This window comes from Crocodylus siamensis, chromosome 7 (genome assembly GCF_052110815.1).
Source record: "Crocodylus siamensis isolate JL-2025a chromosome 7, ASM5211081v1, whole genome shotgun sequence".
In the NCBI taxonomy this organism is placed as follows: Eukaryota; Metazoa; Chordata; order Crocodylia; family Crocodylidae; genus Crocodylus; species Crocodylus siamensis.
In genome coordinates, this window is record NC_143401.1 from 98,187,321 (window position 1) to 98,213,080 (window position 25,760).

General features: G+C 60.7%; 1 protein-coding gene across 1 annotated transcript; it reads left to right on the plus strand.

The window, feature by feature from the left end:
• Positions 1-5,609: 5,609 nt before the first annotated feature.
• Positions 5,610-25,458, plus strand: CNNM1 (cyclin and CBS domain divalent metal cation transport mediator 1). Its single transcript, XM_090058801.1, has 13 exons — positions 5,610-7,032; positions 19,523-19,666; positions 20,149-20,289; positions 20,521-20,690; positions 21,389-21,488; positions 21,603-21,650; positions 22,516-22,578; positions 22,994-23,157; positions 23,487-23,667; positions 24,050-24,148; positions 24,256-24,372; positions 24,793-24,904; positions 25,321-25,458. The coding sequence occupies exons 1-12, from the start codon at positions 5,727-5,729 to the stop codon at positions 24,870-24,872; spliced, it is 2,613 nt and encodes an 870-aa protein (XP_089914927.1). The 5' UTR covers positions 5,610-5,726; the 3' UTR covers positions 24,873-24,904; positions 25,321-25,458.
• The last annotated feature ends 302 nt before the right edge of the window (positions 25,459-25,760 follow it).

Here is a 25,760-nt window from a genome sequence, read left to right on the forward strand (position 1 = left end):
TAGATGTGACCCCCCCCCCCCCCCCGAGCTCCCTTCCACCCCCATTGTCTGTGAATCTAAGGTGATCAGGAACAGTCGGCAAGGATCACCAGGGGCAAGTCATGCCTGACCAACATGACTGTCTTCTGTGACAAGATGACTGGTTTTGTGGGTGTGGGGAGACCAGTGGACATGATATACCTTGACTTCAGCATGGCTTTTGATACCATCTCCCACATTCTCGCAAACAAGCTAAGGAAGTACAGGTTGGATGAAGGGACTGTATGGGCTCAGAGGGTAGTAATTAATGGCTTGATGTCTAGCTGGCATCAAGTGCAGTGCCCTGGGGTCGGCTCTGGAGTTGGTTTTGTTCAAGGTCTTCATCAACGACCTGGAAGATGGGATGCAGATGACACCAAGCTGGGGGACGAGTAGATATGCTGGAGGGAAGGACTAGGATTCAGAGTGACCTGGACAAACCGGAGGACTGGGCCGAAAGGGATCTCATGCGGTTCAACAAGCACAAGTGCAAGGTCCTGCGCTGAGGCGGGAGCAATCCCCTGCACCGGGGCAGGCTGTGGGGGGGGACAGGCTGGGCAGCAGCTCTGCAGAAAAGGACCTGGGGGGACAGGGGACAAGAAGCTGAACAGGATCCAGCAGTGTGCCCTTGTTACAAAGAAGGCTACCGGCATCCTGGGCTGCATTGGCAGGAGCGGTGCCAGCGGGTGGAGGGCAGTGATTCTTGCCCTCTATTCAGCACTGGGGAGGCCACATCTGGAGTCCTGTGTCCAGCTGTGGGCCCCACTACAGAAAGGATGTGGACGTGTTGGAGAGAGTCCAGTGGAGGGCAATGAAAATGGTTGGGGGACTGGACTGGTGAGAAGAGGCCGAGGGAACTGGGCTGATTGAGTCTGCAGAAGAGAAGACCAAGGGGGATTGAATAGCAGTCTTCACCTCCCTGTGGGGGTGGGGTTGCAAAGAGGATGGGGCTGGGCTGTCCTCAGTGGGGGCAGATACAGGACAAGGAGTGATGGGCTCAGGCTGCAGCAAGGGAAGTTGAGGTTGGATATTAGGAAAAAAACCTCTCACCAGCAGGGTAGTAAAGCACTGCAACAGGTTACTGAGAGTGGTGGTGGACTCTCCATCTTTGGAGGTGTTTAAGACCCAGGTAGACAAAGCTTTGGCCGGGATGATGTAGTTGAGGCTGGTCCTGCTTGGAGCAGAGGTTGGACTAGATGCGACCTGCTGAGCTCCCTTCCAGCCTCATTTTCTGTGATTCTCAAAATGGCCCCATCACCCCAGGGCCCAGCTGAGATGCAGTGATGTGCTTCAGATGCCAAGATCTGCACTGGTCTCCTAAAGTCACTGAAAGACCATGTCATTTAATAAAATAACCCCCTTCCTCCATAGGAAGAAAAGTCTGAGAAAGGAGATGAGCCAGGTCTTCAAGTCCTGAGGAGACACTGGCAGACAAGGCACAATACACAGGTGAGGGCCCCGCTGACAACACTCCTCTGCTCATGCCAAGTCCCGTTAGCAGCAGCTCCTCCACTAACCTCAACTGCATGCCACAGGGAGACAGGCACTTTTGCACCAAAACCTGAAGGACGCAGCGTCTGAAAAGATCATAGCTGCTGCTTTGAAGTGCACCTGAAATGAAACAGGAAGCCCCGGCTGCCTTGAGAGGATGGGAGCAATATGCTGCCTGCAGTTCATGCCCCCAAGCAGGGAGCCCTGGTCTGCACCAGCTGTAATTTCCAAATGGTATGAAAGGGTAGCTCCAGAGACAGCTCACTGCTCCACTACAGCCCAAGTCAGGCATGAACAGCACTCGCAGCCGCTGTAACAGGGAAAGGCTGCCCCAAGGGCGTAACTCCACCCATCCTTCTGAATCACCAGCCTGGTAGGAAGAGCAGACCCCAGCCAGCCATTACTGCCAGCCTTGCCCTGTACGGCTGTGATGGGCAGCCCATGAAGTCCCAGGTCACTCGGCCTCACCTGATGCAAGATACACCCCGCTTGTTCTCACCTATGTGTTCTCTCAGCCAGGCTTTGGGGAAACTAAGGCAAGGCACAGTCCAAGGCTGAAGGAAGGACAGAACTTGAGTTATCTGAATGCTGTAGGTATAAACTGGCAAGTTGCATCCCCCCCGTCCCACATGCCTCACATCCTCACTGAGCAGGAGCAACGGCGTGGAAGCTGCGTTTCTCTGAAACAGCATCATAGAGATAGAAAAAATAATAATCAAGGATGTGGTCATCATGGGTGACCTGAACTTCCTGGACATCTGCTGGGAAGAGCAGTCAGCCAGGTCTGACCACTCACGTCGGTCCCTAGCCAGAGTGCAGGGCCTCCGTCTAATCCAGGAGGTGCACAGCCCCACCGGGGAGACGCCTTGTTGGACCTGGCCACGGGTGATGACCTGGTGCGGGGGCTGCGGGGGCTTGACCCCCTGGGTGACAGCAATCGTCGCCTGCTGGGATTCACCATCCAGCTCAAGGTGGCAAAGGCCAGCAGCAAGGCGGCAGCCCTAGATTTCAGGAGGGCAGACTTCAACAAGCTAAGGAGGATAGTGGGAGAAGCACTGAGGTCCCGGAGGGGAGGGGAGCCGGTGTCCAAGGAGAGTGGTCGCTCCTGAAGGAGACGATCCTCCGAGCCCAAAGGGAAGGTAATCCCAACAAGGATCAAACGGAGCAGGAGAGCACACAAGCCTCCGTGGCTCACCAAGAGCATCCGGGAATGTCTCCTTGCTAAAAAGGAGGTGCGCACCCGATGGCGGGGGGGGGCATCCCCAGGGAGGACTACACTGCGGCTGCTCGGGGCTGCAGGGGGGGGTCAGGGAGGCCAAGGCGGAGATGAGACTGGGACGAGCTTCCTGGATCAAGGACAACAAGAAGTCCTGTTTTAAATACACAGGGGGCAAGAAGAAGGTACCGGGTAACGTGGGGCCCCTGCAAGACACACTAGGAAATGTGGTCGTCACACCAGACGACAAAGCCAACATATTTAACGACTTCTTTGCCTCCATTTTCCTGAGCAGGGACTGGATCACCCCCCACCGGCCCCCCTCAGGCCCCCAGGGAGGCACACCCAGGCCCAGGGTCAGGATGGATCTAGTCAGGGAGCGTCTGGAGGGACCGGATGTGTTCAAATCAGCCAGTCCGGATGATCTCCACCCCCGAGTGCTGAGGGAATTGGCCAAGGTCATTGCAGGACCCCGGCACGGCTGTACGAGCACTCGTGGGGCTCTGGTGTGGGGCCGGAGGACTGGAAGAGGCCAATGTGGTTCCCATCTTCAAAAAGGGGAGGAAGGAGGACCCGGGAAACTATAGGCCAGTTAGTCTTACCTCTATCCTGGGGAAGCTGTTTGAGAGAGTTATCCTGCCACATGTTCATGAGGGGCCGGGGGGCAGTGGGGGAGATTATGCTCAGGGGCAACCAACACGGGTTCATTAGCTGTCAGACCAACCTGGTGCCTCCTATGACCAGGTCACCAAATCCTTAGACGCAGGTGTCACAGTAGATGTAGTCTTTCTAGACTTTCGGGAGGCCTTCGACACTCTCTCTCACCCCGTTCTCATTAAGAAACTGGGGACTGTGGTGTCGACCCCCACACAGTCAGATGTGTCGCCAACTGGCCGGAGGGCTGCACCCAGAGGGCAGTGGTGGACGGGGCATGTTCGACCTGGAGGGACGTGGGCAGGGGGGTCCCCCAGGGCTCGGTCCTTGGGCCCGCACTGTTCAACATCTTCATCAGTGACTTGGACGAGGGGGTAAAAAGCACCTGCTCAAATCTGCTGATGACACTAAGATGTGGGGGGATGTGGGCATGCTAGAAGGGAGGAATAGGCTACAGTTGGACCTAGACAGGTCACAGGGGAGGGCGGATGAGAATAGGATGGGATTCAGCACTGACAAGTGCAAGGTGCTGCACCTGGGGAGGAAGAACCAGCACCATACCTACAGGCTGGGGAACTCCCTTCTCGTCAGGGCAGAGGCAGAAAAGGATCTTGGAGTCATCATTGATGCCAAGATGAACATGGGCCGGCAGTGTGGGGACGCGATCAGGAAGGTCAACTGCACCTTGTTGTGCATCCACAGATGCATCTCGAGCAGGTCCAGGGAGGTGATCCTCCCCCTCTGTGCGGCACTGGTCAGGCTGCGGCTGCAGTACTGCGTCCAGTTTTGGGTGCCGCACTTCAGGAGGGATGTGGACAGCATGGAGAGGGTCCAGAGGAGGCCACTCGCATGGTCGGGGGCAGCAGGGCAGGCCCGACGAGGAGAGGCTACGGGACCTGAACCTGTTCAGCCTCCACAAGAGAAGGCTGAGGGAGATCTAGTGGCCTGTTACAAACTAGTCCGAGGGGACCAGCAGGCATTGGGGGAATCCCTGTCCCCCCGAGCACGACCAGGAGTGACCAGGAATAACGGTCACAAGCTGGCAGAAGGGAGATTTAGGCTAGATATCAGGAGGCGCGACTTCACAGTCAGGGCGGCTAGGATCTGGGACCAACTTCTGAGAGAAGTGGTGCAGGCTCCTACCCTGGGGGTCTTTAAGACAAGGCTGGACAATCACCTTGCTGGGGTCGTTTGACCCCAGTACTCTTCCTGCCATGGCAGGGGTTGGACTTGATGATCTGCTCAGGTCCCTTCCGACCCGACCAACTATGAAACTATGGAGTCACAGAGAGGTGGAACCTGCGAGGGTCATATCTAGTCCAACCTCTGCTTGAGTCATGCCCCCAGCTAGAGGAAAGCAACCCCCCAGACTCCACGCCAATCTGACCACGGGGTAAAATTCTTCCCTGACCCCCCGAGATGGTGACTGATCTGACCTTGAGCGCAGGGGCAAGACCCTGCAGCTGGGACCCTGCGGGCTGGTGCCTGGAGGAGCACTGGCACAGCCCAGCCCCATCCCTGGCCTGGGCTACAGAAGGTAGCCTAAAAAACCCTGACAAGTAACAGCAGGAGGGGAAAAGATTCCCTCCTGGCCCCAGGTAGACACCAGCAAAGCCCCACAGGACAGCATAGCTACGCTTAGATCATTGCTAAGCAGAAGCTGCTCAGCCTCTTCCTGAACAGCTCCAGCAATGGGAAGAGCCTCCCCTGCTGCTGCTCTAACCCCCGTTTTCCCATATCCAGTGATTCAAATCCTTGCCCCGCTGTGCCGCTGCCACTCCACCTCCACCTCCACCGCCCCGGGGCAGGGGCCCATGGGCCTGGCCTAGGTCCCAGCCTAGCGAGGCCCAGACAGGGCGGCGGGCCCCAAGAGCCAGGCCGGCTCCAGCCACAGCGTGGGGCGGCAAGCGGGGAGCTAGCGGCGACCTGTGCCTCTCTGCCAGCCCGGCAAGGGACACGCTGCCCGCCGACCCGCGGGCCTGCGCCCCAAGGCTGCGGTCCAGAAGCAGAGGTCTCTTGCTCTCCGCAGCTGCCAGTCTGCATCGCCCGCCCCTCAGCTCAGGCCCTGGTCCGCGTCCCGCAAGAGCTCCCGCTGCTGCCTGCGGTGTAACGGCCGGGGACGCCCGCTTCTGCAAGGCTCCATGCAAGCGCAAGGGAGGCTGCGGCCCGCGCTGGCTTTAATAGGAGGAGCCGAAGGCTGCAGAAGCAGCGACCCCCCGCTCCGGGCGTTTTGCGGCCCCCGCCGGGGGGCGCGCGGGCCCGGTTCCCGCCGCCCCGCCCCGCCCCGCACACGCGCCGCCCCGCCCCGGGCCGCGTGCCGCAGTGTCACGCGGCGGCGGGGCGCGGGATGGCGGGCCGGGGCGCGGTGCTGCTGCCGCTGCTGCTGTCGCTGTCGCCGCCGGCCGGCGCCGCCGCCTGGCTGCTGGGGCTGCGGCCCGAGGACACGGCGCCGGGCCGCGTGTGGCTGCGGGGCGGCGCGGTGCAGGCGGCCGAGGGCTCGCGCTTCGTGCTGCGCCTCTACTTCCAGCCGGGCAACGGCAGCCTGGAGCCCGGGGCCGGGGCGGCGCCGCGCCTGGTCTTCGTGGAGGAGCCGGCGGCGCCGGCGCCCTGCGGCCCGCGCGGCGCCCGCGCCTCCGACGTGGAGGTGCTGGGCCCGCTGCGGCCGGGCGGCGCGGCCGGCTCGGCGCTGGCCGACGTGCGCGTGCGGGAGCCCCGCAAGGGCGAGGCGGCGGGGCCGGCCGGGCGCCTCTTCTCGCTGTGCGCCTGGGACGGGCGCGCCTGGCGGCACCACGGCGGCGCCGGCGGGTTCCTGCTGCGCGTGCGGGCGCGGGGCGCGGCGGGGCGCGGCTGGCGGGTGCCGCTGCCGGCGGCGGGCGGGCTGCGGGCGCTGGCGGCGCTGGCGCTGCTGGCGCTCTCGGCGCTGCTGGGCGGGCTGCGCCGGGCGCGGGGCGGCGGCGCGCTGCTGCTGGGCCAGGCGGGCGCCAACGCGGCGCTGGCGGGCTGGCTGTGCGCGGCGCTGCCGGGGCCGGGCGCCGCGGCCGCGGCCGGCGTGCCCTGGCCGCCCGTGCTGCTCTGCGCCGCCGCCGTGGTGCTGGGCGGCGAGGCGCTGCCCCGCGCCGTGTGCTCGCGCGGCGGGCTGGCGGCGGCGGCCCGCACGCTCTGCCTCACGCGCCTGCTGCGGGCCGCGGCCGCGCCGCCCTGCCTGCCGCTCGGCCGGCTGCTGGCCTGGGCGCTGCGCCGCGAGCTCGGCGCCTGCTCCACGCGCCGGCGCCTGCTCGCCGCGCTGCGGGCCGCCGGCCCGCACGACCTGGTGGGCGAGGAGCTGGCCATGGTGCAGGGCGCGCTGGAGCTGCGCACCAAGGCGGTGCGGGACGTGCTCACGCCGCTGGCCGACTGCTTCATGCTGCGGGCCGACGCCGTGCTGGACTTCGCCACCATGTCCGAGATCCTGCGCTCGGGCTACACGCGCATCCCCGTCTACGAGGGTGAGCGGCGCGACAACATCGTGGACCTGCTCTTCGTCAAGGACCTGGCCTTCGTGGACCCCGACGACTGCACGCCGCTGCGCACCGTCACCCGCTTCTACCGCCGCCCGCTGCACTGCGTCTTCAGCGACACCCGCCTGGACACGCTGCTCCAGGAGTTCAAGAAGGGTGAGCCGGCACGGGGAGCAGGAGGGCTGCCCCGGCGGGGCCTGGGGAAGGGGCCGGGGCGGTGGTCTGCAGGGGACAGGCCCTTGCCCTGCCTGCAGCACTGTCTTGCTCGGTGGCCTTGGCCCAGTCCCTCGCTCCTGGCTCCCCGGAGCGGAGGCAGCCTCGGGAGTCTGTGCCTGGGGTGGACGCCAGGGCAGCTCACGTGGGGTTGGGACCCGTCTCCCCTCTGGTCGCTTAGGGCCTGGTTGGGACTGCAGGAGTGTCGCGGCCAGGAGTGGGCATGTAACGGGACCGGCCACTGGGCCTCTCTCAACAGTCCGGCTGCGGTGTCCCCAAGCGCAGGACGGCACCGGCTGCTGGGGCCTCGGCCCGCAGGCAGCTTGGTCCTGGCCCACCCTTGCTTCCTGGGCAGGTGGGAGCAGGCCAGGGGCTGGCAGCAGTTCAGCTCAGCGTGGCCCCGGGCACACGTGTGCCGTGCTGTTCCTGTGGAGGTGAGCGAGCAGGGCAGCCGGGGGCGAAGAGTGTGCCAAGCTACAAAGAAGTAGCGTGCAAGCGACGCGGGAGGCTTGGGGCAAGCGGGGCCTGCTGCCGCTGCCGCTGCTGGGGCCTTCCATGCTGGCAGGAGCAGCCTGCTGCTGGAGAGGCTGGAGCAGGGCTGCAGGGAGAACCGTGTTCCCAGACCCGTTTCTCCAATCTGGAGCTGTCGCCACCGGCTGCACCTCCTCCCCCTCCCCCACACAAACGGTGCTCGATGCTGTCAGGGAGCTTTTCCCTTCAGAGATGACTACAGCAGCAACACGCTGCATTACGTAACCATAGGAGATGGGAACCGGCAGCCTCCCCCCATGCTGCCGGCTCCCCTGCAGTCACGCGAGAAGCCGGCTGGGTCCCTGCTCCCCGCACCCCTTCCCTGCCAGCGTGCAGGGGGAGCCGGCCCGCACTCGCCCACTGATCCCAGCAATGCGCCTACAGCAGTTTGGCATCTTGGCCCCAGACTGTGTAAACCTGAGTCTTGTGCTATGTGGACGCTGCTTGTGCAGAGCATCCAAACCCTCCCCTTGGCTCAGGGTCCAGTCTCCTGCCGGCAAACAGGCAGCTGTACATACCGTAGCCAAATCTAGCTTAAAGCCTGCTTGGGTTTTTGACCCCGCTATTCTTAAGAGCATCAGCAGTGCCAGACCGGGTCAGACCAGTGGTCCATCTGGCCCCATATCCCCTCTGACAGCAGCAGAAATGGTTGCCACATAGGGGAGCACTGACCCAGATTAGATGGACAGTGCTCTATCTCCCTGCTCAGCACCTGCCCTGGCATCAGTCCTTGTTGGCTTAGAGGTGCCGGAGGAAACAGCTCCAAGGGTCCTGTTCAACAGCCATTAACAGATCGATCCTTCCCAAGTTTATCCAGGCCCGTGCTGAACCTGGCCGTGCTCCGCCTCCGCCGCTCCTGCAGCAATGAATTTCACAGGTTAATGACGCGTTGCATAAAAAAAGTACTTTCTCTTGTTAGTTTTAAGCCCGTCACCTACTAATTGCAGCAGCTGCCTCCTCGTTCTAGCACTGTGGGACTTGGTGAACAACAGGTCCCTGTGCACTTGTTCACACCCTTCATGATTTTATAGACCCCTGCTCCTTTCCAAACTGAAGAGCCCCTGCCTCTCCTGCTACAACAGCTGCTCCAGGCCCCTGCTCCTTTTGGCTGCCCTTTCCATTCCCAAACATCACCACTCTAATGGTTAGACACTTTCTTCTCATTTCCAGCCCATTTATATTCATTTGCTCTTGGGCTAATACTGTCCTTCAGCTTAAATCATTCTTCTCCCTCCTGGCTGTTTAGCCCTCCCTGTATTTGTAGGCAGCAGATTGAAAACAGAGGGTTACAGCTTACAACAGCCAGAGAAATCCTGGCTTGCTTTTCCCCTCCTCTTCATAGGACAGGCCACAGGAAAGGACAGCCTATCTAGTCCCACTTCTCAGCACCTGTTTGGGTTTGAATTTGTTGTTTTGGAACAACGGGTGTATGCAGCTTCCTGCTTAAATCAGTGCCTTGGGAAATGGCGTTATGGCCTTCCCCTTCTCCATGGGGAGTTCTTGCCCAACTCGGAGAACTGCCTTTGCCTCTTCCAGACCGTGTCATGCCGGCAGGTCAGCCATCCTGCTGCGATCAGCTAGTCTCTCATCTCAGTTGCGTCTCATCCTGGGGCTCCTCGCTCAGAGCAAATGTTCGTTTCAGTCCCCAAGTGCTGCATCAACTTTGCATTTGTACAATTAGGTTTCTACCCATTTCTTTTACTCTGGGCCCCAAGATCATGCCTTTCTTCCTGCACAAGACACTGCTCCTCCTCCATATCGCCTCGGTGCTGGGAGGCGTCGTCATCGGCAGTTTTCATGAACACATTCCAGCTTCTTGTTCCCAAGTCTCACAATATTAAAGTGAGCCCCTAGACTGGTCCTTAAGGAGTTTCACTACTAACTTTCACCTCGGGTGCCTAGTTGAAGGGTAAGCAGTCTCCCTTTTAACCAGGGCCTTTGCCTACTGCAGCTTCTCCTTTTCCATGTAAAATTAATAAGCTTCCTGCATGCGGCACATCAAGCATGACTCAAGTCCAGGCAACAAATCTGCTGCATTTCCTTTGTCTAGAAAATCAATTTCTTTTGGAAGAACTATACCAGGCACATTGTCATGGCCCATTGGCAGGCGCCTGTTGCCCTTTAGCCACATTAAATTCACCTCCAGGTCTTTATGATTTTGCCCTGCAAAGCCCGTTCTGAAAACCGCACATGCTACTGAGGACAGATGAACGGGTCTGTAACTGCCTGGACCACTTCCACCCTCCTGGACACGCACGCCGCGCGTACTCTTCGCCATCCGCGGGACACCACCCCTTTGCCAGGAGACTTATCCACAGCAGAGGCTCCTCAGAAAGGGGGGCGGCCCCCTTGCTCCCCTGTGCCCCAGATGCACTCGGGGTGAGGGGCAGCGACTATGGCTGGGGCTATTCCTGCTTTGGCAAACATTCCCAGGGTCAGGAGGCAGTTCAGGTGCCCCCTCTAAGTTGGTACCTGGGGCTGATGCCCTGCTTGCCCCCTCCTCCCCCCACCGAGTCCCTGTTCCTGGCCAGGAAAAAGAAAAGTTGTGTATTTATTTTATTATCCTTGGCAAGGTCCGCTTCATCCTGAGATTCAGCAATTGTCTCCAAGACAAAGCGTTCTTAGCATCAGTCTTTTTTCTTGTGGTCTGCCTCCTCACTCCCAACAGCCTTTCGGAGGCTGTCATTCACCCAGGTAGCTGGGGACCCGCTCTCTGAGTCCCCCCATCCCCTCCTCCATGAGAACCGGCTGAGGTAGAGACTAGCTGATCACAGGTGACTGAGCTGCCAGCATGACGTGCTGAGGAGGCAAAGGCAGCTCTCAGATGCATGGGCAGGGGGTCACCGTAGAGCCATAATGCCATTCCCCAAGGCACTGATTTAAGCAGGGAGCCGTGTACAGGCACCTGTCCAAAACAATGTCTTCAAACCCAAACAGGTGCAGAGACGTGCGATGAAGTAGACCCCCCCCCCGCCAAGCATCTGGGCTCTAGATTATCTAGATTTTTTTAAAAAGAAAAACATTGAAGACATTTCAACCCTCCTCCACATTCAGCTGCTTGAGCTCTTCAGTTCAGCTGACATGACTAATGCCTTCCTTTCATTTCTTAATCTCTGCCCTTGGTTACAAGCTGGCTTTCCTTCCTCCTTCCGTTTAGCATACATTGAGCCACCTCTTGCTCACTCAGTCCAGGGACACTTGCCGTTTGCCATAAGCAAGTCTAAAACAGCCCTGAATCGCAGAGGAGTGATTGTATTTGTGCAGGGAAAAAAAACCCGACACACACAATGCATCAGCTATCACGTTCAGGACCAGATGGGCTGCACCATCATTACTAGCATTTGCTCTCCAGTTGGCATTTGGAAAGTCAGTCCTCCATACTGACAACTGTCAGCAACACCTGGTATCAAAGACCTAGTCATACCCAGGGTCAAACATTTTGCAGGACCACCTCTTTAGCCAGCCTTCCTCAGAGTGATTTTGGATCAAACAGATGCTTCTGCGTAGTCTCGTGAATCCAGACGGCTGCCCCACCATCTTCATTTATTTCTATTTTTCCTGACCTGCATATAAAATTTCTGTCACCAACCATGTTAGATTCCTACTGCCAAACTTCAGGCCAACATGGCTAATGATGTCCTCCGCATGAGAAGTTAAAAGTTTGTCCCTGTGGCTGCTCAGGCACCTCACATTTATATGCAGAGCTGGTTCCTTAATGACTAGTGCTGGCTGCATCTCAGTCTTTCCACAAGAATAATTATTTCCAGTATCAGTGTTTTCCCTTTGCTGTCCATCCTCTGATAGGCCTCTAACATTCCCATTTACCCGATCTCTCTCTCCTAGACACTAAAGCCAGGCACGGTGAATACAAGCTCCCTTTATTTAGGTTCTGCTGCTTTAGTCTCAGGGTGTGCTCCCGTGTGCCTTGTGGCTGCTTAGCTCCACGTGGAAATCATTCAGACACGTTGGTGCACATTTGAATAAATGTAATAGCTGGGTAAACAGAGCAGCCCCCTTTCCCCAGTAGGGCTGGGTGCTGTATGTTGAGGCAAGTGGACGGATCCTTCCGTGGACCCGTGGGAAGGGGCATTTCTGGAGGCTGTAGTGGCAGACACTCAAGCTATATAAAAACAACAGTACACGCTTCAGTAGCACTGAAGGAGCTAGTGGTCTAAAGACATGACCCAAACCGGAGTAAACAGGAGCTCCTGGCTGGCAGACAGCCCCACGCTGGCAGCAGGAAAGGACCTAATTTCTCAGACCACCTTTTCCTCCCGCCCGCTGCCCAGGCAGCTCCTCTCCCTGGCAGAGGACGTCGGGGAGACCAGCACGGGCCAAGACCACGGGTCCAGGGTGACCACGCACCGAGGCGTAAGTGGGAGGACAGGACACACAGCTGAGCGGCAGGCGGCAAGCAGCAACAAGATGGGCACACGGTCAAAACCGTCTGCTGTGGCTGGGAGAGAGGCTGGATCAGAGCCAGGCGCAGCAGATTGCCTGGCCCTGGAAAATGAGCTCGGCTCCAAAACGGAACGAAATCCATGGGGGAGAAACCCAATTCATCAGTCCCGCAGGCACACCCGATTAAACTGTATCAGGGTAGGGAAGGAGGATGTGCAGCCTTATGCACGCGCAAATACAGAGAACGAAGGAGAACAGCTGACTCTGTGCACCCCCACACAGGCAGGAAGTGCACACACGAATAGGATAATCGGGATAGGAAGCAAAGCCTATGAACACCCGGGCAGAGGCCACCAGTGCCCAGTTTACATGCAGGTAAAAGGAGGAGCATAAGAGAAGCAAGTCCTAGACTGGCGCGCACATGGAAAAGCGAGTGTGCCCCGCAGGGAGGGTGACCACAGCATGATCAGCAAAACAGAACCAAGGAGCGGGTCTGCTTCCAGCCGGGAAACTACATTCGCCCAGAACCTCTTGGACCCGAAATGAGGGAGATGCGCACGCCCCTTTCTGCCTCCACTTTCCTGTTAACATGCCCAAGGCTCCAGCTGGTTTTCCGTTCCCGTACCAGAAGTCCCTCGCTGCCAAACATCCAACCTGCACCCTACTGCAAGCTCTGAACAGCCACTTCTTTCCAACTCCCCCCTTCCCCACTCCATGCCCGTGGGGGCTATTCTGTTTTATCACCACTGAAGTCGCAAGCTGTTCGCCGGGGCCCCAATGCTCTTCATACAGCCATCATGCCTCTCCGTGCACAGCTCCCCCAAAACAAGGGAGCTAAAACCTGAGCACTGGGGAAACCACCTCACCCCCACATCCACAGCCCTCCACAGAGCGTGAGAGGTGAGGACTCCCCTTGGGCTCCGTGTCTGGCATTTATCCCCTTTTAAAAACATACTCAAATTGGAGCTCGCCAAGAGCAACTTTCCATGTCCAGCCAGAGGGAACCTGTGTCTGAATCTGCAGCCTCACTTCCCGAGGTGTTTGGCATCCTCTCGTGGAAGGGGATGCAGCTGGCGGTTGTGCCCGTGCAGGCTGCTACTGCCCCTCCTCATTGCCAGAGCGCATTCCTCCTTCATGCATCCCAGCCTGGCTTGAGCTCCAGGTCTCGGCCCCAGGGTTGAACCAGTGACCTCCAGAGGGAAAAGCATTAGCCCTAGGGCCAGGCTACGGAGCGGAGGGCATCCCACATCCACAGCTTCCCTGAGCTAGGCAAGGTGGGGGAACAGGCAAAGCAGGTGACAGGCAGCCGAGACATGAAGCCTGCACCCAGAGGTCGTGCACTCGCACATCTAGACACGTTTTGTCCTGGGAGACAGTGATCCCACAGCTCCTCTTCTTGAGCCACCCCCACCTCCTCCCACTGCCAGTCCCCCGTCACTGGTCAGCCTGCAGCAGGCCCCTGATCATCGAGGCACATGCAGTCCCTCGCCAGCAAATACGGTTCCACTGGCATAAAAGGTGACTTATACCTGACAGGCAATAGCCTATAAAGGTAAAAAGCATCTTTATACCAGTGTCGTTGAGTCCAGGCTTGGGGGATTGTCGTTCTTCGAACATGAGAGTCAGCACTACTAGTCACCAGTAGATACAGGTGCAAAACAAGATGCAGATCAGCCCCCCCCCGAACTGCGAGGGACTGCTGCTCCCTCATACACCAGCCCTAGAGGATCTGGCACAGCTCCCCGTGCACTTGTGAGCAGCAGGATCCTAGCGGTCGGGAATCCCAAAAAGATCAGACTTGACCAGTTTGGGTTCTCCTGACACGGGGTCAGCAGAAAAAGATCAGCATGTGTCACATTAGACACCTGCTTTCAGGCCTGTGACAACCTTGCATCAGGGCTCAGGACTGACTCGTGTCTGACTTGAGCGGGTGATCTTTGGGGGTGGCAGACGAGCTTAAATGCCCATTAGAGGCAAGGTCTGAATGCCTGGTTCCTGTCTTCTAGGCAAAGGGGTAAAGGGACGTTGGTCTCTCCAGGCAAGTAGCTGCCTTCACATCACAGCAATTTGGCAAAGTAAAAGCCAGGCAAGGTCAGCTGGGTGCAGGTTTTCCATCACAGCAAGACAAACACTGCCCTTGTGAGATGGACTTGAGCAGAAGCAATAGTGGGGCAGAGGGAGACTTCTTGCAGAAGGAATTCAGTGAAGAGCCCATAGGGAAAAGCTGCGAGGTAGGGCAGTTGTTGGACTCATTTTCTCTGCATCAATTCAGTTTTCATTGACCTGTAGTGGAAAGCTAGAATTGTGCTGGGTTTACATCCTGTGTTTGGCTGTTTAGTGAGATTTTTGCAAATGAGAGGTTTAAAGCAGAACTGTAACAGGAGGTACCACCACAATCTGGTGGCACGAGGAAACCAGTGCTGGGACATCAGCCTTCAGAAAAAGGAGCAAGAAGAAAACAGTCAAAAAGAAAATATATTCCTATGTAACCTGGAGGCTATTGGAGTTGGTGGAGGCCCTGCGCAGAACAGGTACAGGGGTACACAGCAGGGCACCAGAGGTTAAATCAGGCAAAGAGGAGATTATCCTTCAGGAAGGGGAAATCCAGCCCAGCTGAAAGAAACAGGAGAAATGGCACAGAACAGGAGGAGTGTGGAGGGGCCCTACCTTACAAGCTTCATATAATTATATTTAGCTTTGTTTGGTCTTGAATTGCTGGTATGGGCAATTTGTACTTGTGTCTTTACTTCTGTAAGCCTTAGCACAGTTTCAGACTTGAGCGAGAGGTTGCTTTTCCTATAAGAAGTTTTACACTTAAAAATGCTCAGCTGTGTTGAAAGATGCAACCCCCCCAGACCAATTAACACCCTTCCTGGGGTAACACCCCGAGCCTCAGCACACAAGCAGGTAGGGCAGACTGCATCTGCCATGAACACCCACCGGCGCTAGTAGGAGCAGGCTTCTCTTTCGGGGCTGGAAGCACAGGACCAGCTGCAAGGGGCACTGACCCGTCCAGCCTCAGGAGCACACATTTGGATTTAGGAACCCAACTTGAGGCTTTTGCATTTGAAGAGGGTGGCCTTGATGTGTACACAGGTGTCTGTGCCAGCTCCTGTCTTATCAGAAGAGCTAGCGTCTCAGTGCAGCAGTTGTCCTGAGAGGCTGCGCCATTAGGAAAAACAGAGCAAACTTCCCCACCGCAGCCCCGTTACAGCAGACTCAGGCAGGGTCAACTTCAAGCTCACAGGCAGCCCTGCTGAAGTCAGTGGGGCTGGTCATAGGACTAAAGTCAATCAGCTTTGTGCTTGCAGGTCAAGGCTTTTGCTTTCGGTAGCTTCCCCCCCTGTACTAGCTTTGTAAAATTCATGCCACCTTCCCAAGGAACAGAAACAGCACTCAGGAGTGGGTTCATTACAATATCAAGCAGTGTTTGCAATAGCACAAGCATGCACATTGGCCTTTCTGATTTAAACTTCACCCTGGTTTAAAATCAGCAATAAGTCCCTCTGCCTTGACATGCCAAAACAGAATTGTAGATTCATAGAATAAACACAAAAGCACAGCTGCTCCCCAAAGGGGAGGGAGAGGGATGTCCCATGCCATATCATACACCACGTCATGCATCACAGCCTTCAGAGCACCTAAACAGACCCCCTTCTGCACCTCACCTGCCTGAAAGTCTCCTGAAGGAGCCCGAGCCTGGGCCCCAGCTCTGCTCCGTCCTCTCCTCCCCCAGGACTTCCCAAGCTTACCACAGCAGCTGCTCCATGAAGCTGTATTATGGGCAACGCCATAAGAAGGGAAAATATATCAACTCCCAGGGTCTCACCAGCTGCAGGAAAGAGGAGGGGCCGAGCAGCCAGGTGCAAAAATGACCACTTCGGACTTTCCAGTCTCTGCCAAATTTAAAGAGCCAGTCACCCCCCAAAAAAGCCAACGCAAGCAAGCAAACTCCTTGCAAGCCCTGGGAGGAGGACGTCAAGGGTCAGCTGGTGTCAGGAGCAGGATTGTGCACACGCCAATGGAAAGTTCAAAACACATCAGCACTGCTGCCGGAGGGGGTTGCAGTGCCCCCCAGTACCCAGCTGCCTGGGACCTTCCTGCTGGAGGCGATCCTGGCACGTGGGGGCATATGGCCAGGATGCTTGCCTGCTAGATCACGGGCAGGGATCAATGCGTTGTGCACCTGCCAATGGAAAGCAGCCGTTAGTCGCAGCGGTTTCCCAGCCCCGCGGGCGCTGGGGGCACCTGCTGCGGGTGTTTGGGCGGACAGCCAATAGCCTTGTGCAGCCAGGGCCCGGGAGCACTGCGACGAGTGTTTATTTCCCCTGCCAGCTCTCGAGCCGTCTGAGAGCCCTCCCCGCTGTGCCCCGGCCGCAGCGGTGCCGAGTGATCTCGGCCCAGGGAAACGTCCCCGTGGTGTTCTTGGCTGATGTGGTTTGCTGCTGTTTGAATGTGGACTTGGAAATCCCATTCCTCTGTGGCGTCTCTGGAATCGTTTATGGTGTAAAAGCAGGGCTTGGGCCCAAAAATGGTAAGTGCCTCCTCTATTGGCCTTTGGCTGCTTTTGAGTAACACCTCCCGTCCTTGCGAGGACCTGGCGGGTTGGGGTTACATGTAAATGCCATTAATAGCCCGCTCTTGGCCACAAGCAGTAAGGGCTTCCTGCTTGCCAAGGCCGCAGCGGAGACCAGATGGCCCCGGCGTTCAGGCGGGGGTTTTGGCAAACGCCAGGTGTGCGAGAGTGAGACTTTGAGTTTTAATCCTGATGAAATGTAGCTGCTGCAGGGCTGCAGCCAACTCTGCCGTGCTTTCCCGAGGCCGGCGCTGTGGGCCATTGCTCATTAAGAGATGGGTTTCCTGGCTGCGCATGTGACAACATGGAACAGGCCTCACCCACAAGACTTCCCTGGTGTGGAAATGGCCTGAGACCCGGTACAGAGGCAGAGCGATTTGTGTTTTCGACTGCGCGTTAAACGGTCCAGAGAGCAGCAGGGCCGGCACAGGGATGTAATGGCCTCTTCGCCGAGAGGGGCGAGCAGCGAGTCTGCCAGCTGAGACTTTGCATCGATGCTTGAATGAGGAGGGGATGGCGGGAAGTTCTCCAACCTCTTCCAGGAGAAACTCCGACGAGGTCAAGGTGTGAGACGTCCTCTCAGCCTCACAGCAAGGACAGGGGCAAGACTGCAAATTTCCAAGGAAGATCCATTTTTAATGGCAGCACAGTCCTGCCCCCGACATGCTCGGTACTGCGCAGATCCCCGAGGAGCTGGTCTGAATGGCAACCACGGGTGAGAAGCCAGAAGCTGACTCCCCAGGCATTTTTGTAGAAGTCTCACCCTGGCTCCCCTCACCATGGGCACATCTAGGATTTTCAAAGGGGGTGCAGACAGTGTGGTGCATCATCCCATATAGCACAACGCAGCTGCGTCTCCAGTTAAACGGGAAAATTTACTGGCATGCCAGCAGTTTAGGGCTGTTTGTTCAGTTGAGGATGGAAGCAGGAACCAAGGGAGTGTCGTTGTAGCGCGTTAAAAACACTCTGCAGGGCTGTGAAAGAGGAGTGCGGTGACCAGCAGCAGCCAACAGGCAGCAGAACAAAAGACGGCTGGATCGGTGGTGCATCAAGACCCGTAAAAAAGAGAAAGTCGTTAACACCTCTGGAGTGAGGAGTTCAGAAGGAATTAGATAGATGGCAATGGGCCAAGATGTCAAGTGACTCCCTCAGCGCTGCCTGGCTCGAACGGCTGTTGCCACGGCCAGGCAGTTGGGTTTAAACTTTAAATGCACAGAGGGTCTGAGGAGCCGTCCAAGCCGGACAGAAACCTCAGGATCTGGAATGGCCCCCGCCTGGGGCAGCGCCTGATGGAGCACCGAGAAAGCAGCAAGCAAGAAAGAGTCTGGGAGCCCCAGGATGGATTTTGGCGGGGAAGAAGCCGAAGGCATAAAAGCAGATTTCTGGAGGAACTTCACACGCAGGAAGCCTGCGAAAGCACAGAGCCTGGGTCACTGGGGGCAGCTCAGGAAGGAGAAACTCTGCTTGATTGCTTTGCCTGAGTCGGCATTTCAGAGCGGGGGGGGGGGGGTCCCACCATTTCAGAGCAGGGGGGTCCCACCTTCACTTCCCCGACTGCCAGGAGAGGTGCACGCAGAGGCAGAGGTGTCAGGAGAAGCAGTGCAGGGACAAGCCAGTAATTTAAAAAGCAGCAAATCCCTGAGCCCGGTGGGTCCATGCAGGAGCCCTGCCAGGGCTGCGAGATGAAGTGGCTGAGCTTGCAAAAACGTGTATCTGCTGGGAGGGAAGCACACGGTTGCCTCTGGTGAGAAAGGGCTCTGGGGGCCGTGCACAGAAAGGCGGCCAGCCAGGAGAGCAAGGAGTAGGAGGCGCGGGGGGTCCTGCGGGAACAGGCCCAGGCCGTGGAGGGACTCTCTCTCATTGGGATTCTCCCGTCTGACCGGGCAGCGGACCCAGAACCAATTCATCGTCTGGCTCTCGACCTTCGAAACACTGTTGGCAAACTCCTGCCCCGGCAGCAAGAAAAGCCACAAAACTGCCATGGGGCGAGGGGCAAAATGCCATCCTGCTCCGAGCGCTGGCTGAGGGACCCGGCACGAGGAGCAGGGCCAAGTGGTCCCGACTCCTCATGCCTACAGGGTAACGGCAGGGGTCTTGCAGACCACCACTATCCCTTTTCTACCACAGCCCGTCATGTTGTTAGTGGGGTGGGGGACTGTGCCCCACTGCTGCTTCCCACGTGTTATCCTGTGTGGCCCAGGGATGCCCTTCCCGTGGGCTAGCAGGACACGGAAGCTGCTGGTGCTTGCACCTGCCACAGCCGAGACCATGGAGGCTTCTCAGCTGGAGCCACAGAGCTTTCCCCGGGCACCACGCAGCCTCCCTGCCTCGTTGCCCTGCTGCGTGGGCCCACACCAGTTGGCATGCCCAGGGGACCGGGCTGACCAGGCCAGGCCAGGCTGCCTACAGGTCCCTGGCGAGTCCCCCATGCCCAGGGGCCCGTGCAGGCGGTGCTGCAGACCAGGGAGAGGGCACGGCCTCCGTCTCTGCACACAGCGCTGCAGCCATGCCTGCCCGATGAGAGCCCAATGCCCGATGTTTTGCAGACCCTCTGCCAACCCACGCCTCTTCCTTCTGCACCCTGGGGAAGGGGGATGGCCCCTGTGGTCCCAGCCATCCTGTAGCAGGTCTGGGGTCAGGCAAGAAGCAGGCAGACCCCACGGCTGATGTCTGGGGGCTCTGCCCCCTCCGGTTGTCCTGCCATCGGCGCAGCGGCCGTGAGAGCAGGCTGGGCAGGAGCGCCGTGCCGGCTGTGGAGCTGGGCTGCTCGATGGGTATTTTACAGCACAGGGAGCCCACGGGCGGGGAAGGCATTTTGCTCCCTTGGCCTCAGGTATCCTTATGTGGGTGGCATGGGCCGAGGCGACACCAGGTCGAACCCACCTGGCGGGGGCATCTCACACCTGCCGCACTCCCTCCCAACAGGTAAATCACACCTGGCCATCGTGCAGCGGGTGAACAACGAGGGCGAGGGGGACCCATTCTATGAGGTGATGGGCATCGTCACGCTGGAGGACGTCATCGAGGAGATCATCAAGTCCGAGATCCTGGACGAGACAGACCTGTACAGTCAGTGTCGCGGTTGTGAGCGCAGATGGACGGACGGGCCAAGGCAGGGATAGGTGTGGCCCGAGCTGCTGGGAGGAGGGTTCCCGTCCCGTCCCTGCTCCCCGGGGTGTCTTGTGCATGCGCTTCGTGGAAGAAGGAGGTGCCGAGACCCCCTGGGTCCCAGAGCCCTTGTGTCTCACGTAATGCATGGCCCTGCAATGAAGGAGCCGTGGGCTGCGGGTGTGCAGACAGACGCTGCCTGCGCTCGGAGCGCGAACCTGCAGGGCTGGGCGCACCAGGGCTCAGCTCCCTTGAACCCAGATTGGGTGAAGTGCTGGGAAACCAGCTGGCAGGACCGTCCCAGGGTGGCGGCAGGGGGTCGGGGTCGGGCCCGGGGCAGGTCTCCCCATCCCAGACTTACCAGGAGATGCCCGAGGCAGGGACAGCAGCCACGTGGGGCCACGTCCTGCCCAGCCCAACGCCACCGCCCTCCGTCCCCGCAGCCGACAACCGGCGGAAGGAGCGGGTGCCGTACCACGGGAGGAAGCCCCACGACTTCTCCATCTTCCGGCTCTCGGACAGCGAGATGAAGGTGAAGATCTCCCCACAGCTTCTGCTGGCCACGCACCAGTTCATGGCAACAGGTACTGGTGCGCCAGCCCCGTCACCGGTTGGACGTGGGGTTGGTCTGGGCTGGTTTGGACGGGGCTGATCCTGCCTCAGGCCAGGCTGTGCCCCCGCAGCCCCCTGCCAGCCCCAGGGCTCTAAGATTTCTAGGACCCCTCTCCCTTGCCCCACATTGGCCACCGCGGCGGAGCCACCACCTAGGGCCACAGCCCCATCCCAGTGGGGCACACGTGCTTTCCCCCTCTCAGAAATTGAGCCCTTCAAGACGCCCTATCTCTCGGAGAAGATCCTGCTGCGGCTTCTGAAGCACCCCAACGTCATCCAGGAGCTGAAGTTTGACCAGAAGAACCGGCGGGCGGCAGAGCACTGCCTCTACCAGTGCCACCGGCCCGTCGACTACTTCATCCTCATCCTGCAGGTGCATCGGGTGCCCCCTCCTCGGGGATCCAGCCCGGGGGGGGCGGGTTCCTTGGGAAAGGGCAGTGCATCCCAGTGGGCAGGACATGGAGCCAGTCCCTCCTGTGCTCTGCTGCAGTCTCCATGTGCGTCCCCAGGGCTGTTGTTCCGTGCCCCAGTTTCCTGTCTGTGAAATGGGCCCAGTTCCCACACAGCTGCCAGGGCGTCAGAGTCTGTGCAGCACAAGGAGAAAATGGGTGTTAACTGTGTGCAGATCTGAAGGGGCAGTGGCACCCACTGGTCATAACTGGACCCCACCCCTACCACATGCACAAGCACATGCACATGCATGCATGGGGTTGCTGATTCTGGGCCCACCACTGCTTGCATCCCACTCCTGACCCGAAGCCCTCCAAGCACCAAGCCCTGGCCTTGCCCTGCCAGTGCCCCTCACTCCCAACCCATAGCCCCCTGCCCACCAAGCCCTGAACTCCCCCTCCCCAGCCCTGCCAGTGCCCCCCACTCCTAACCTGCAGCCCCTGCATCAGCCCAGCCCTGAGCTCCCTCTTCCAGGCCCCTCAGCACAGCCCCGCACACGGGACTCCTGAAGAGGGGCTCAAGGTGCTGCACAGACACCCTCTGCCTCAGGGCCCCTGCCCAGGGGTGGGGGGCGGGGAACAGGGCCAGGGACCGCTAGTCTGAGCCCATCTCCCCGCATAGGGCAAGGTGGAGGTGGAGATCGGCAAGGAGGGGCTGCGGTTCGAGAACGGCGCCTTCACCTACTATGGGGTCCCGGCCATCATGACTGCCCTGTCTTCAGGTACGGGTGGCACCAGCCAGGCCCACGCCGGGGGCGCAGGGGCAATGTGACCCCAGCCCCAGGGGCTGCTGTGCCAGCTGGGAGACTCACGCTCCTTCCCGCCTCTGCTTGCAGACAGCGACATGTGCAAGGGAAGCAGCCTGGGCGGATCCGCCTTCCTGCGTAAGTACGCGGGGCTGCCTTGGACCTGATGCATGCGGGGAGGAGGGGGCTGGGCCCCGCAAGCTCATGGGGGCTCCTCTCCCTGCCCGGGGACCCTGGGCAGAGGAACAGGGCAGTGACTGGGGCAGCCATCACCTCTGCCACCCTGTGCTGGGGCAGCCAGACCCCAGGCTGGGGCTGCCCACGCTCCCCGCACGCAGTCGTGCCAGCCCCGGGCACTTGCTGCCCGAAGTAGCCACATCCCCCTGGCATAGATGCACCATGAGCAGAGAGGGCATTAGCTGAGTTAGCCAGGGTAGAGATGCACCTGGTAGACTAACTGAATAAGCTACCAGTGCACATACAGTCCCTAACCCTGGAGAATCAGAGCGATAGGGCTGAAGGGACCTCCAGAGATTCCTGCCTGGTATGAGCCTGGGGCTGAAAGCAAAGCAGTGTCATTCATGGGGCAATGGGGACTCCAAGCTGATATGGGCCGGTTTGGCCCCGGTGCTTTGCACTGCAGCGGCGCGAGCCTGAAGCCAGCAAGGGGGCCGCCTCAGCCGCAGCTCAGTGCCCCTGGCAGGGAGCAAGCATCTGCAGGGCATGAGCAGGGCTCCGGGTGCTGGGGTCCTCAGGGCCACAAGCAGGCAGCTCCCACGCCAGGCCCACGGCCCCAGGCCTTGCACAGCCCCTCCATGGTTCTTTGGTGCAAAAGAGCAAGTGCACCCGCCTGTCTGTCCCTGGCAGCCCAGGCCCCGGGGTGCAGGGGCTGCCGTGCCAGCCCCAGCCTGCTCCCTGCCGAGCCAGGTGCTGGTGGTGCTGCTGGGGCCAGTGGGTCTCACGCCCGCCCGGGCGCTCCCCTCCCCTCCCGCTCTCTCCGCAGTGCCCATCTCCGCGTCCCGCAACTTTGCCTTCAGCAGAGGAGAGTCGCTGGCTGGGTCCCCAGGTGACTGCACGGCTGGGGCCGGGGCCGGGGCCGGGGCCGGGGCCGGTGGGGGGCTGCAGGGAGGCTCAGGTGCCTTCCTGCAGGGAGCAGGGCATGACCCACCGGGCTCCTTCGCACCAAACGTGGGGAAGCGAAGCCAAGTCGCAGCCCTGCTGCTTGCGGTGCCCTTGTCCCTGCCCCAGCCCGACCTCAACATTGACCCTGCCTCCACGTCCAAGCAAAGCCTCAGCTGCCGCCTCGCCCCGGAGCACAGGGTCCAGGCCCTGCCCTGCTCCCCTGGATGCTGGGAAGGGGCAAAGGCCCCTGGGCTGCTCAGGCCCACGGTGACGTCCACGGGCCGGTGCTGGGGCGAGCAAGGGGCCAGCCGTGGGGCAGGCAGTGACTGGGGCTCTCGCTCCCTCTCCCCGCACGCCAGTGAACCGCTCGCCGTCTCGCTGCAGCGGGCTGAACCGGGCCGAGTCCCCGAGCCGGGAGCGCACAGAGGCCGGGAGCAGCCCCACGCCGCTGCACAGCGGCAGCAACAACGTCTACACCCCGGACTACTCCGTCCGCATCCTCTGCGACGTCCAGTTCGTCAAGGTACCTGCCCCGCCAGCCCTGGCCTGGCCACGCCACAGTCACTGCCTGTGCCCCGCGCCACCCGCACCCGTCACTCCCGAGCTGGGCGAGGGGCCGGGGTGGGTCGGGGCACGGGCAGCGCTGGGGGCCCCCCCCCCCCCAGAGCTAGATCGGGGTGAGACGTCCTGGGTTTTTGTGTTGTGGCCCCCAGAGCTCAGCTCCAGGCAGACCCTGGGGTGGGGGGTTAGGTCATGTCCCGGTGGCCCCAGGGCAGTGGCAGGGCATGGGGGGGAAAGGGGGGTGCCTGGGCCCTGTGGTGCCAAGCGACTCGCCTGCGCCCGCTGCGCCAGGTCACGCGGCAGCAGTACCAGAACGCGCTGGCCGCCAGCCGCATGGACAGCTCCCCCCACACCCCCGACACGGAGGCCTTCAACCACGGGGACTCCACCAAGGCCCCGACGGTCCGTGGGACCCCGCAGACCCCCCGGGACGACAGCGCCACCCTGCCGCCGGAGCGGGGCAGCCTCACAGGTAAGTCGATCCTGGAGCGGGAAGGGACCCCCGGGGGGCACATCCAGTCCCAGCCCGGCCCGAGGCAGAACCAGCCCCGTCCAAACCAGCCCAGACAAACCCCATGTCTGACCTTGGAGCCACACAAGACACTTGCCCCAACTCAGCCCACACTGAACAGCCGCGTTCGGCTCCAGCCCGGGGATGACCACCGGCCCCGCGACCCGTTGGCAGCCCCGGCACAGCCCCGATGGGACACACTTGCACTCAGACCATGGAGCCGTTGCATGCCCACGCTGTGGCCCCTGCATGTGGGAGCCACCTGCTCACACTTGCTTGGCCCCTGCTCCCCTCTTGCCCCTGGCCCTGCCAAGCCCCCACCCCCATGGGCATCTCCCTGCAGGTGTCCAGCCCGATGGGCCCTGGAGCCCCAGCGACCCTGCGTCCCTGCAGCCAGCTGTGGTCCCCTTCATCCGGGAGGAGCTGGCAAACGAGGAGCAGAGTAAGTCCAGGGGCCGGGGCAGAGGGGTGCACGGTACCAGGGGAGGTCTCCAGGGAAGGAGGCTGATGGGTGGCAGGGCTCCGCGGCTCTTACCTGTGCCCTTGCAGACAGCGAGTGCTGCAGCATCCCCGCGGAGCCAGAGAGCCCAGGCCAGGACGCAGTGGTGAGCGCGTCCCCGAGCAGCTCCGAGGACACCCTGGGCAAGCGGCTGCTGAGGACGCTGAGTGAGTGGGTGGGTGCAAGGAGCCGGGTGGCTAGGAGGGTGTCAGGCTGGCATGGCCCCGGGGCTGTGGGAACCAGTGCCCATCCCCGAGGGGGGGATCCCAGGAGGAGAGATGGGGCAGGGGTGCACAGAGGAGGGGAGGGCAGGGAATGGGGTCCAGCCACAGCCTCTATTGTCCCATCCTGATCCACCCTCCCCAAAGCAGGGACCCCCACCTTGTTGTGGGGCCTGGAGGGGCAGGGGCTGCCCAAGGCTGCGGTGGGGTGGGGGGTCCTGCTCCTGGGCACCCTACAGGGATGGGCAGCCCCGGGCGGGAGCGGGCCTGTGCCTCCCTGCTGCAGTAGCCCCTACAGGGAGGAGGGTGGGAGGGGGCTGCCTTGGGCTGCTGGGGGGCACTGACCGGTCCGGGTGCTGCCCACAGGCGGGCGGAGGCGGAGGCCATCCGCGGAGGCCGAAAAGACACAGGAGAAGAGCTCCAACCTGATGCCCCTGATCACCTGAGCGAGCAGCAGCCGGGCTCACGCAGCCCAGAGGTGAGCTGCCCACACCACCCACGGGGACCCTGCCACGGCCCCCCCGCACCACCCCTGGGGGATGCTCCACAGGCGCGTCCAGGCTGCCCCAGAGGCCCCAGCCTGACAGTTAGAGGAAAGAGGGTCACCAACACCTGCATGGGGAAAGAGATTAGCAGAAATCAGGAAGGAGACCCCGAGCCGTGAAATGAACGGACCCCTCAGCCCTGCCTGAACAGAAATGCTGCCCCCCCCCACACCTGGCAGCTGGCTGCAAAGGGGGTGCGACTGCCCCCGGCTGGAGTGGGGGCAGGACGAGGCTGGACCAGGACCGTCCAGGGCAGCGCGCGAAGGCAGACACCGAGTCCGCGGCGCTCAGCCCCTGCGGGGGGGTACGGCGCGGGCTGCCCAGGCCTCACTGCTGCTTCCTCGCACAGGTCTGCAGCACGAAGGCCGCCCGACGCAGTGCCCGCGGCAGCGCGTCTGCACCCACCTGCTGCCCGCTGCTCCCAGCCTGCCCCGTGCGCGGGTCCCACAACAAGAGGCTGCCCCCGGCAGGGGCAGACATGGCAGCCCCGGGCGCCTCCAGGGACAGCCGAAGCGCCTCTGGCTGGGGGGCCCGGCCGGCCGGCCGGAGCAGGGGGCTGCCCCAAGCCAGGCACCATGCAGACTGGCAGCGAGCCGTGCCCCCACCCTGCCCGCTCGTCCCCACAACGCTCAGGGCCCTGGCACCCATGCTCACACGCGCCCCCACGCCAGCATGCGCACACCCAGCGAGACACCCCGCCCTCCCTAGCGGGGCAGCCAGAGCCGCGTTCGCCCTGCAGGGAAGGGGCTCAGCACGGCGCTCCCCCTTCCCCCCGCGGTGCCAGGCCAG